This window comes from Oxyura jamaicensis, chromosome 2 (genome assembly GCF_011077185.1).
Source record: "Oxyura jamaicensis isolate SHBP4307 breed ruddy duck chromosome 2, BPBGC_Ojam_1.0, whole genome shotgun sequence".
In the NCBI taxonomy this organism is placed as follows: domain Eukaryota; kingdom Metazoa; phylum Chordata; class Aves; order Anseriformes; family Anatidae; genus Oxyura; species Oxyura jamaicensis.
Window position 1 is genome coordinate 3689494 of NC_048894.1, and position 12527 is coordinate 3702020.

Sequence of the window (12527 nt, forward strand, 5' to 3'; positions counted from 1 at the left end):
ATTCCTACCCTCTTGGGCCCTGAGAATAGCTTGGTTCAATATTTACCGTGGCAAAATCCAGAATTGGTGCCTAGGTCCTATGAACCCTGACATTTAAAAATTACTATCATTTTTTTGCCTTTTTCTTCTTCTCTCACTCCCTCCTACCCCTAAAGAAGCAGACTGTAGGAAAGAAAGGCTTAATTCTTTACCCATTGCACCCATAAATAAAGCTAGATTTGAGACAAATTTATTCAAAAGGTCCAGAAAGACATTATGTGGCTTGCAAACGAAATCCCGTCACTGCTTGAAATTCCCACCTGAGAGAAGGGAGATGAAACTACCTCTTGCAGAGTGCCCAGGGAATGCCACCCTGCCAGACCCACTGGAAACACAGCTTTGAAAACCTGTTGCCTCCAGCTGCAAGCACAGGCTGATGATAAACAGAAGGAGAGGTGAATCCAGCATCTTTTCTTGTACGGGGAGCATCTGCCTCCAAATACACCCTCAAAGACCAGCTGGTGCTCCAGCTCCCTGCAGTTTTGCAAAAGGCAGGTTCACGGAGGTGAGTCCAAAATCCTAGGGGAATCTCAAGCCTGGTCCTGCGGGGCACGAAGGTGCGGGAGGAAAAGTTGCAATTGTCGGGATCCCCAGGAGGGACCCGGGGGTCGGGGAAAGGAGGTGCAAGGAGCTCCGGGGCGGGTCTTGGGCAGGTGGGGGCGGGCTGAGCATCGGCTTTTGGCAGCCTCACAGGAGGCAGAGGGAGCGGGAGGACCCGGAGGATGCTGCGGAGGATGCTAAGTTTGTGCTGGCTGCTACTCCCCCTGGTGAGTGTCCGGCGGCGGCCCCGGGGGAAGGGGTCCCTTGGGCACCTCTGCCTTGCATTGGGTGCCGGGGGGGTTCGGGGGAACCGCACATCTGGGGGCCCACACAGCTGGCCACAGCTGGATGGCTCTGCCACTGCCCCGCAGGGTCCCGGGGAGGGTCGTCCGCAGAGGCTGGGAACTTTTGTCAGATGGGGAAGCAGGCAGAAGGATGGGAAAAAAAAATGAAAAGAAAAAAATAAAAGAGAGGGCGAGGGGGAAGGAAAAAAATAGAAAACATATTCCAGAGTTACAGATTTAACCCAGCTCTTTTCTTTAAATTTTCCAGCCCTATGATGCTGTTAATAAATCTCTTTCAGTTTCCATTCATTAGAACTGCAGTTTCCAGAGGACAGAAAAGCATCCCTAGATCAGAGTAGCTGTAGCATATCTTTAGAGGGACAGGAGGGGATGGCTTGCTTCCTATCTTGTCCTGAGAAAGGTAACTTTGCTGAAGAGAGAGGATAACTAAAGGGAATACTTTCTCCTGATGTATTTGGGACATTTACTTCTGTGAGAAGGCAATGATGTTTTTACTGCTGAAGGCAGCTGCTTATAATGTCACCAAACAGGAGCCTGAACCATCTTGTGTCTGCTGTGCACTGGAGGCAGCAGGTGAGACTGTAACATTAAACATCAGGGAAGATGTATGGGCACAGAGATGCAATTCAAGCATGTGTATCTCTCTGGTGCCCAGTGCCAACTGCTGGTGTTGCCTGCACTGATTAGCAAAAGCAGGTGTAGGTGTTAAGTACATCCATATCTCCTCTTTCCCCTACATCTTTAGCCTCAAATAATTGTTTGGGAACCTTCCTGGGTGTGATTCCTAGGGACTCATTAATTCTAACTTTAGCAATTTCACAGCTGAATGTTTAGTGTAGGCTAGGATTCAGACTCCGTCTGTACTCAATGGGGAGACAGTCGCCTTCCCTGGAAGCATTTCCTCTTGTCCTGAGAAAGATAGATGGGGCAAATATTCCTATAAAGCCTATTCTCTCCCATTGATGATAACAGCAGCCTAAAGGGTTACAGACCAGACTTGACCCTCCTCTTTAATAAGGTGAAAGACAGAAGGCAAATTCTCACACCAGCACCTCACATCTTTTGGAACACTGGATTTTCTTTGTGTTTAAGCAGCTTTATTTACAGCTGTTAAGATGCAGAATCTTGCTACACAAATCTTGTTACATACAGTTTTTATTCAGGGAAAACTAGTCAACCTGCAGTGTTATGCTTCTACAGGTAGAGTGACTTTGGCATTTGGACTAGCCTTTTTACACACATCAGAGGCATAGCTTATTCTTGCAGATGTCTGCAGAGTGGAGCTAACCTGGAATGATGTATCATGCACATCTGTGGGCTGGCACACATTTTAACATTTTAGCATAGTGCAGCAGTCTGTGCCCATAATAAATTACTTATCAGATGGGATGAGAGAACAGGATTTCCTGTTTGATAAACTGTATGCTCCAAGTAGCTTTTGGCATCAAACTACTGCTTACATATGAATGCCAACTACATTTCTGGTAAGTGTCAGTGATCTAAATCTTGGTGTTTTCATGCCCCAGCCTTGGTCTGATGGGAAGGTTTGGACCCTAAGTCAGAGAGTCAGGAAAGACCAGAGACCCACTGGATATTTTGAGCAAACGGTCTTTTCATGTCTCAAAGGATCACAACAGAGTGAAAAAATAATTCTAATGTCGATTCTCCAAATATTTATTAATTCAGATATGAAAATAAACCAGAAGAATCATCCTGAAATAATCCTGAAAACTTATTCCATGAAACTAGGTACTTCTACCTCCTGTCAGCTCCCCAGGGAGCTGTATGTTGCAGGATGTACTTTCTGCATTGAAGAATAGAGTCCTTGGCATTAAAAATTACCATTTGCTTGTAAGTGACAAGCAACTGAGAGCAGTGGGTGCTGAAATGCATAAAAAGGACTTTTCCTGTCTTAAAGAGCTTAGTCTCAGGAAACAGAGGATGGGGAGCTGAAAAGACCCTATATTTGTCATCCTTCCTGCTGAACTAAACTGCTTTCATCTCCAAACACTTAAAAGCTTTTCACATTTCTGGGGAAGGGCTTCTGCCTGGTTTGAAGAATGGAGGTGAGAGGGAGCATAGATGGGTTATTGTTGAGGTAGTAGGCGTATGGATCCAAATTCATAACAAGGTGCTAAGTTCTCAGTAAAAGAGACTTGGGCTGGCTTAAATTCCTGACACAGCTACTACTCAATCTGCATTTAAGGGACATATCTGTTTCTTCTAGGGATTCAGTGTCTGCACGCCTTAGGTTTCCCTCCACAGGCAAGTGGAGGTGTGGAAGGATCCATCTGCTCAGGCATTTTGTTCTCCTGGAGCGAGTTAATGGAGGGAGACAGGCTCCTGTATAATGAGTCACTGTGTCCTCAAACGGGTGTCTGAGAGAGGTGGGAGGAATCCTCCCCTGGAACTGCCTGTCTGCCTTCATTGATTATTAAGGGAGTCTTGATGGAGGAGTTCAGATTAATCATCTAAAATTATCTGTCTAAAATTAGGAATTTTGTCTAAAGTTACTAGTTTAGACTCCTTTAATACTAATGGGAAAGGGTAGGAACACTCCAAGAACAATGGCTATGGCTTTGGTTAAGTGAGCTTGCTGATGGTCTTTGACATCTAAGTTTCATTGCTCTGAAATTTGGTGACATGAACCCCACCCTTAGGCAAACATATTACGCATACGGAAAGGGAGAAATTTCACCTTAATAAGGGCAATTGAAATAACAAAGAGAAGGATCCTTGGCTATTAGGGTGCTTTCATTCTGTAAATATTAATGGCAGTATTAGTTAAGAAATTAAATGCTCTAACAAGTTTATAGAGCTAATGTTTTCATTTTCATTTTCTTCAAGATAATACTAATTACACTGGGTTTGTAAACAAAATAAATTATTATGTATGAATTGTCACATAGAGAATTATCTATGAGTAAATACATACACTGAAATACACAGATATGTATGTGCAGCTAGTACTGCTCTGTATAAAGCTATGTGGTTAAATACAGTCAGATAAATACAATCCAATACACAGAGGAACATTCAAACATTACTCCAATGTCTTAAAAACAATCTTGAAAAGATATTCCTCTAAATGACTGTAAGGCAATCAGTATCTCAACTTCTCTTGTTCCATAGGTAATAGAGTTAGAAAGAGGAAACAAACACTGAGAATGTCCTCTAGGTAGTCATTTTCAGCCAAAAAGACTCCTGGAATAATCTATTTAAACTGGCTGAAGAGAAAGATTGGAAATAGGCCTTTACCTTTGGGGTTAAAAGCTTCGGGGATCAAGACTGTGTCAGAACTTTCAAGTTAAGGGCAGGATTTTTTATGATAATTAAATATGCCAGAGTCATGACACTGCTGTGGTGACCTCATGCTTTACAGTCAGTCAGAATCAGGAGTGGTAAACATGGCTTGGTTACAGCAGTAAAAAAAAAAATAAAAAAATAAAAAAAAGTGGATACTCACTTTTTTTCCAAGCACACTTAAGCATTGGGCTCTTTTGCTGTGTAAGAAATGTTGACTTTTTAAAAATAGTTTCTTCCAGTTTTCTGACAGAATGGAATACTGCCTATATTGTATTATAATCTTGTTGAATTGCTTGTAGGTCAAAATGAATAGGAATGTCCTTACTGCAGTGATTGTGAATGTAGTTAAACTAACGTGGACAGGAGCTTATGGAGCTCAAGGTTTGTTTTAGTTCCTTTCACATGGGAAAATTGTCCCATTAGGAACCTATGGTTCCTAATTTCAAAACATTCTAATTAGTATTTGGCTTTTTGAGAAAGGAGTGAAACAGGTGGACAAGGACAAGCCTTATGGAAGATTTTCATAAGATATATTCAACAGATTGAGAAGTTCATGAAAATGGCTGGGGGTTTGTTAGACTTCTTCAGTGAATAGACATGTATTCAGATTTTTTTATGAGCCACCTTTCATCTTGAATTCATCACTTTGATGTGTTCATCAACATTTCAACTTTAAAAATAAAAAAAATAAAAAAAAAAATAAAAAAGCATGTGCTTCAGAGCATGTTCTTCTTCTTTGAACTGTGTCTTTGGTAAAACCAGCCAACTTACCGGAATGACTGAACACACCATTGCACAGTTAAAAAAGGTCAGGGAATGCATGATTTTCACATCTTTGCTGTGCTCTTCTGTATCTCAAAATAGCAAGTGAGTTTTAATCCTCCCAGGTGAGAGTCTATATGACATGGATGGCAGACAACTCTGGTTTGAATATGGAGAAGAAACTATTTGGGCATCAAAGTCATAACAGAAAAAGCTGAACAGGAGAAGCCTGGACTTGGAGAGCAGGGAGTACAGAGATGACTTCACAGGAGATGAGATCTGAGAGATGAATTCAAACTGTGGAGACAGAGGGAAAAAAATAGTGACGAGTGTTATGAATACTCTTAGTAAGTGATTTATGCACTAGATGCAGAACTTGTTTGTGTGATTTTAGGCTTCCACTGCACTGGAAACTTAACCAGATCACTGGAAATATACTTCAAGTTCTTGAAATATTCCTATCTTGCCACGTCTTCATTCAGCTACTTCTTCCATTTTGATTACTTTTCAAAATGACTAAGAGTTACCATTTCATTCCTGTTTTTCTGATCCCACTGAATTTATTTTTCAGAATTATATTAGATGCCCAACTCTGAAGCACTTCCCTTGTTTTCAGAGAGAAAATGTCCCTTCTTTTTCCCAAGTGTGCTAATAGACTTTTTAATGAGTGAAGATCTGTCCTTTATGTGAGTCTAAATTACAGTTTTTCTATCACAACAGTCTGAGGGCACCATCTCTGTATGGACTCTCACAAACAATTGCTTTTAACTAATCTGCACTAAGTATGGCATTAGGATGTTGCTAAAAATACTTCCCTGAGCTTGCTAAATCTGGTCTTGTCCAACACAAGAAAATTAAAGCCCAAAGCATCATTAGCTTGAATTTTCTGTTTGGGCAAACAAATGAAAATACAGAGGAAATACAAAACAAGGCTATGCTTCTTACTATCAGTAAGTGTACTGCTCAAGGTTTCAATGCAGTATCCTTATGGATGTTAAGAAAAAGAAGTTCAAAACTAAGTACAAATCCAACATCTGGCTCCATAAACTGTCTCAGGGTTTTAGCATGCCTGCTTCTATCATATACAACTTTTTTATGTTCACTTCTGATTGCTTTTTTCCAGGCAACATTGTTTCAGTTGTTGGGACTTAGATTTAAGACACCACTGTGAATTTTGGCTGGTCACTGAAGTTCAAGACTGCAAAAAGATCTCAGTGTAGCTCAGCAATGCAAAGCCTCATTCCTTGAGTGCTGTCCACAATACTGCATGAAACATCTAAGTTTTCTGTATAATTCTCAGGGTGAAGGCACCCTGTAATGTGATTTTCAGTAAGGTCAATGCCATGTTACTGCCTTACCAGTAGGAAAAGTTGATCCAAGAAGCAGCATTTTGAATTAGTCTCTGAATTATTACCACAGCAGTGAAGACTATGTCAGATTGGACACCCTTACTTTGGTTCCTAAATTACCCTTTTCTAAGGTGAACAGGAGATGCTCTTTTCTGACAAGAGCTCAGTAATTACATCAGATGCCTCCCACATTGCCATACTGTGTCCCCAGTCTGGTGAAGCAACTCACGCAGGGCCCTTGCTTTCTAGAAAGCCTCATCATCTAACCACTGCAGGCAAGTTAGAGCAACAACAGGCACTTTTCTCTCATGGCACTGTGAGAATAATAAGGAAAAAATAAGTAAACCTTAGCCAACAAATCACAAATAATGTTCTGCCCAGAAGGCTTTCCTTTAACTGTAAAATAGCTTAATGGTTGCCTTTTTCTTAAAGCCAGAGGAAAACGAACAAATTGAAGCATCATCACTGTTCTCAATTTCTTGTATGTGTCATTTTTTCCTTATTTGTTTATTTATTTTACTGTGGGATTACTTCTAATAAGCTACGATATTGTTTGTTAACAAAATCAGCCTCATTTTTGCTTCTTATAGGGTAAGCTGTAGGTTACCTCTGTAATTACACTTGATCTTGATTTTCTAACTGTCAGAAATATTTAATCTATGCTCTGGCCTATAACAAACTAGTCACTGGCACACCAAACCCAGTACCCCCAAATCAAATACAATTTATATACACTTCTTAATTGCTAAGCTATCAACGGTAGTGGCATCTCATTATTGCTGAGTATCAGCAACAGTTGTTCTAGAGAAAATCCTACAGTCATGTTTTCTGATGATTGATCATTGCTGTCAGAGGCAGAGGGCTGGACTACATGGACAAGGGATCTGATCTCTTATGGCAGTTCCTCTGTCTTTTGGAAAACCAACTCACACCTTCCATGTGGATAGAGTATGGCTTCCCAGCCAATGCAAATGAATTTCACTCCACTGGTTTCAGTGCAGTTCTGGGTTATGGTTACTGTTAGTCTGGTTCAAAAGGTGTGGATTTACCAAAGGAGGGAAAAGGCATGCATACTTCCTTTTTGACAATGCATCTGGGAGGGTACAGTTGCTTAGTCCCTCATATGTGTTACACCTGCAACTGCTGTATGCATTGCTTAAGTTGGCCTGTGGAAAAAGATATCACTTCCTCTTTTGAAACCTTTCATTATGAATTAGATGTCTGCTTTCACCATTCCTGGCACCTCTGGCATGAAGAGGAACCTTAAGTTAACTCATCTATCCCAAATGCTTTTTTTCTCAAAGGCCTTTCAAATCTTTTTTCATGGTTTTGATTTCATTTTGGGCTCTGACTGGTCATTGCTTTCAAGCCAAAGGACTCAAAATAGATGGTAATTGTATAAAATCATGTTGAGTTGTTGTAACTTTTAAACATCAAGCCTAAGAATATTCCATATACAAAGTTTCTCATCATCATCAACAGAGTCCACAAATTCCAGAAAACAAAACAAACAAAAAAAGACTTGTTTCCTGTCCAGTTGAATCCATCCTTATAAATAGAAATAATGAGGGATTTTTTTGGTAACGATCATTTTGTTACTACTACTCAAATTATTTGTTTGTTATGTAGGAAAACCAAAATGTATTTTAAAAGATAAGCCATAAATGTGGCTCACAGTAAAACCTGAAAAATTACATTTCAGAGTTACTACAGATGAACAGCAAGAGATATTTTAAGAATCCCTCATGTTGGTTTATAAACTGTATTTAAAATTGCCCACTGGAGAGATAAAATGCATGAAAAAAAGCCACGTCTTAATTTTCTTTTCATGCAGTGTCCTTAATCCTCTTTCTGTTCTAATATTAGGAGGTATGAACCATGTCTAGGGCCTCATAATTAAATGCATTTTGTCCATGCTACTTTAAAATCCAAATACAGGTAAAAATTTTGAAGTTTTTGAAGGTAAAGTTTTTTGTTTATTTGTTTAGTTTGTTTGTATTTTGTCCCCACCCCACTCCCCCACCCCACCCCACCCCCCACCCCCCTGCTGGGTATTATTATAAAAATGTAATAGTCTACAAAACTTCCACTCACTTTCAACTGATGCTAAAAGAAGTCCTGGCTGCACTGCTCACTAAACATTCTGAAGGCCAATAAATCAACTTCGTGACTGAAAAGGCAATATAGCAGTGATGTTTTCATCTGCACTGTGTTTTCAAAGTCATTAGAGATTTAGAATGGCCTACAGTCTCCCTCAGAAATATCTCAGAAAGCCTTCAATCCATCACTACAATTAAAATCACTGTCCCCAGAGCCTCTGGCTTTGCTTTGAATAGTATAGCTTGCAAAAGAGCAAACCCTCTGCTCTCTTCCATGTAAGACTCCATGTCTTGAAAATCGCACTATAGCCAAAGGAGTCTTTGGTGCTCTATTCAGTTGTGCTCTACACAGTTTAGTTACTTTCTAGACTCTCTTAGCTCTAATGACTGAGGGGGTTAATTCTGTTGCTTAAATATGTGTGTGGAACTATTTAAAACAACCGATAGTGTTTGAAACTTTGTCATGGGGCTGGTAAAATTAATATCAAACCTACACAAGAGGTCTGGGATACCCTATATCAACACAAATGTCATTAACCATTCCAGGGTGAGTGAAACATCCTTTAAATTTCCACTGACTGCAAAAGAAGCTCAGATAACAAGGTCCCATGTAGACACTGACATTGTAGATAATTTCTCGGAATTTAATTGTCCCTAAAGAAGCACCTGCTATCATTTCCAGACTGTTGAGGCTATTAAGAATATCTTCTCAATGACAGCAAACGTGACTGAGGGATCCTGAAACTTTCCAGAGTTCAAGATGGAGGCCAAGTAAAATACATGACAATACCTCAATGACATTAAGTATCTGTACTTAAGAAGCGGTGTCTAGACCTTAGTAAACAACACTGGTGATGTTTAGTAGTCCATTTAACTGGTTAAATATAGTAATCTTCATCTGGGAAATAAATATAATTCCTTATGCTCCAAAAGTGAATCATACATTTTTTCTAATTTCTTCCTTTGGTGAAATGGAAACAATGCCTCTGCATACCAACTCTGCATCCTCAGAAAGTAAAATGATAAAGTTATGTAATCACTCAGATTGAACTATGATCAGGGCTACCATTTTCTTAATTTCTCTAAATTCTTGGACTTTAATATTGTTTATTCAAGTCTGAATGGACAGACATCTTCTGCTCCTTCCTATGGCTTCTTTCTTTTCTTCCTTTTTAATTATACCAACTGCATTTAGAAGGGAAGAGCTTAGAACATGTCTCTCTGAAGGGTAATTTGTATAACACTGTCATCCCAAAGTCTTCCATGTAAGACTCCATGTCTTTAACTAAGAAATTATCTATTTATGTTTAAAGAAAATTATTATTTACTTATTTTTGATTATAGGCGTAAAAAGGAGTTGGTAAAAAAAAAAAAAAATCCATCTTAGAGAAAAAGTGCTACATGAGCTCTACTTTTACGATACACAGAAAATAAATAAATAAATAAATAAATAAATGTATACATATACTCACACGCATATAAATTGATACATGTACAAGATCACAGCCTCCTTTACCCTTTGTCTATCCTTCTGCTATTTACATTTCCTATTTGCAGAAAAAAAAAAAAAAAAATGGCTCTGTTCACTCTGGTAATCACAGAACTTCTTGGTTATGTTTTCTTTGTCTCACTGAGGTTGCGGGAATCCATCCAGAATGCAAGATATTCCAGCAAGTCGTGAAAGAGGAGGCACTCTGCCTAGAAAAGAATGAATCTGTTTCATCTGATTTTAAAGGTAATAACCTTGATTGCCAACCTCTGATATTAATATCTCTTGTATCACTTCAGGTGTGTGATGTGAAGATACCAGTTTCTGAATCAAAATTTGATCCTATTTTATTTGGCTTGAAGTGCTTCTCCTTCTATTGGCTTCAGCTTTACCTCATCTGATTTTAGACATCTATAAATGCTCAGTGTCTAAGTCAGGATGTGTCTTCTTAGATTCCCTTAGAGTAAATGGAGGAAGGTGGGTGTCCTTAGAAAAATTTTCATTGCCTTTGCCTTGGATACTTACTTTAGGATGAGATGAATCATTCTCTGAAATCACATTTCTCTTTACTAACTATAGAATGAGGCTAAGATGATTAGTTCAGACTCTGACAACTTTAAATGTCTAGTTCAGGCAAGAAAATCATATTTGGATGTATTTTTAAAGTCATTAAAGTATTTTATATGTACTTATATCCAAAACTCCAAGGATGTTTCCACAGAATACAGAAAAAAAAAAACACATGTAGAAATTCTATTATGTTGAAAATCATTCCAATTTGGTGAAAAAGTTATTTTCCAGAAAAAAATGAGAGAAAAAAATCCCAACTTCTTCAAAATATCTTATTTCTACATATTTGGAGTTTTTCTGTTTGTTTGTTTGTTTGTTTGAAATTACTTATTTGTAGCAGTGTCTTGAAACCTATTATATATCCAAATATAAATTTCTAAGTTAAAATGAACATTTCAGCATTTCTGTAACATATTTTTAAAATGCTGTAAAAGGGAATCTCTTTACTATGGTTCCAGCATTTTAAAGGCCTGCTTTTAATTGGTTCAAATTAAAATAACAAATATCCAAATTCTTTCAAAAACTCAATCCCATTTTTTTTTTTTTTCTGGCCAACTTCAGTTAAAAAAAGATAGAAACTGCCTCTCAGTTATAAAAAATTATCAGATGGACATTTTCTAGAGATGAGTTATGAGACAAAGTTGTGAATGGTATGAATAGAAGTATTGCAGCCACATGGAAACCTGCCTTTAGAAGCCTACAGTTTAGAGACTAAATCTCAGGACATGTCCTTTATCTTGTGTATTTTTTCTGAAGCCTGTCCAGTCACTCTGGTATCTGGCATTCTTCTTGTTCTTGTCCATTCTATTTTATTGTTATTTTTTCCTCACCTCTCCACCTCCTTTTATCAACTCCAAAATACCTCCTGGATACATTTTACACCTGGAACACCTACTAACAAAAATTCTGAAAACAATCAAGCTTTGTCCATCATGATTTATTACAAGCATTTTGTCTTTTAAAAGTACAGTATGACATTCCAGATATTTTTCTCTTTACCAGGAAAACAATTACATGATTTTGGAATCCTCTTTGTAGCAAAGGCTACTCAAATAAATAAATAAATAGAATCCTGAACCGTCTGCTAAACTATTTAAAAATCTTGAACCTTGTCAGCTGTGATTTTTTTCAATGATCCCCTTTCCACCTTTTGTTCTATATAGGTGGAAAGAGTTTAATGAAAATCTGTTCTGGTATTTGCAGCCTTTCTCAGTATATTCTAAAATGAAACATTAGATCTGGAAAAACAATTCATCTAGGGTTTTTTAAAAACCCTAAGGTATTTTATCTAGGGTGTTTTAAAATTTGTCTCAGATTGATAAAAGTCCCTGGATGTTTTTCAGTTTTCAGGAACTGCATATGAGACAAAATCAAAGACCACAATTTGTAGTTGTTTCCCAGCACTCTCAGAGAATCAGAGGCAGAATTATTCTGTGTTGCAGACTTTTTAATCTAAAGCCGTTAGTCATTATCCTCACTATACAGAGTGGTGTCTAATGAGTGTCCTCAGTGGAGTCAAGGGTGCAATTCCTCACTTCTTGAAGTTCATGTGTAAAACAGGTCAATTGAATCAAGCTCTAAAAATGCTTATTTTTCTCCTTTGAAAAACAAACAAACAAACAAACAGAAAAACAACAAAAGAGTTTTGGGTGTCTGAAGCAGACTTAAATGTCTATGATGTCAACATTACTTCATAGGATTCCTACTGCACTTGTCCTTATGGAGTCTCAGATGATTTAGCCATTCGTTAGTGTCTTGAAAACCTCAGCATGTGAAATGTTCTTGCTGACTTTGCACTCAGTGTTTTCTCTATCAGCTATAGAAGTTATTGGAAATGAAGCCCACCCACTCTGCAAGATAAAACATCCAGGTCCCCCTCCCAGATAAGTTCATCTAATTCTGTTATTTAACCCCTCATTGTCAAACCCCTCATTGTCTAAATTTTTAGACTCAGTTCCTTAGAAGTCTTTTAGTGCTTCTTAGAGGAACTCTTTAAGTCTCTTAAAATGTGCAGACCACTGCAAGTCTATGTGGACCTCACATTACCTAACTATTCATTTGAACTCTT

General features: G+C 38.3%; 1 protein-coding gene across 1 annotated transcript in view; it reads left to right on the forward strand.

Annotated features, from left to right (window-relative positions):
• The first annotated feature begins 611 nt into the window (after positions 1-611).
• The window catches only part of LOC118161606 (vasoactive intestinal polypeptide receptor 1-like), a 30292-nt gene continuing 18376 nt past the window's right edge, over positions 612-12527 (forward strand). The window contains exons 1-2 of the mRNA XM_035317137.1: positions 612-806; positions 10036-10135. Coding sequence (XP_035173028.1) covers positions 762-806; positions 10036-10135 — 145 coding nt within the window. The 5' untranslated portion in view covers positions 612-761. The remainder of the gene's footprint in view (positions 807-10035; positions 10136-12527) is intronic.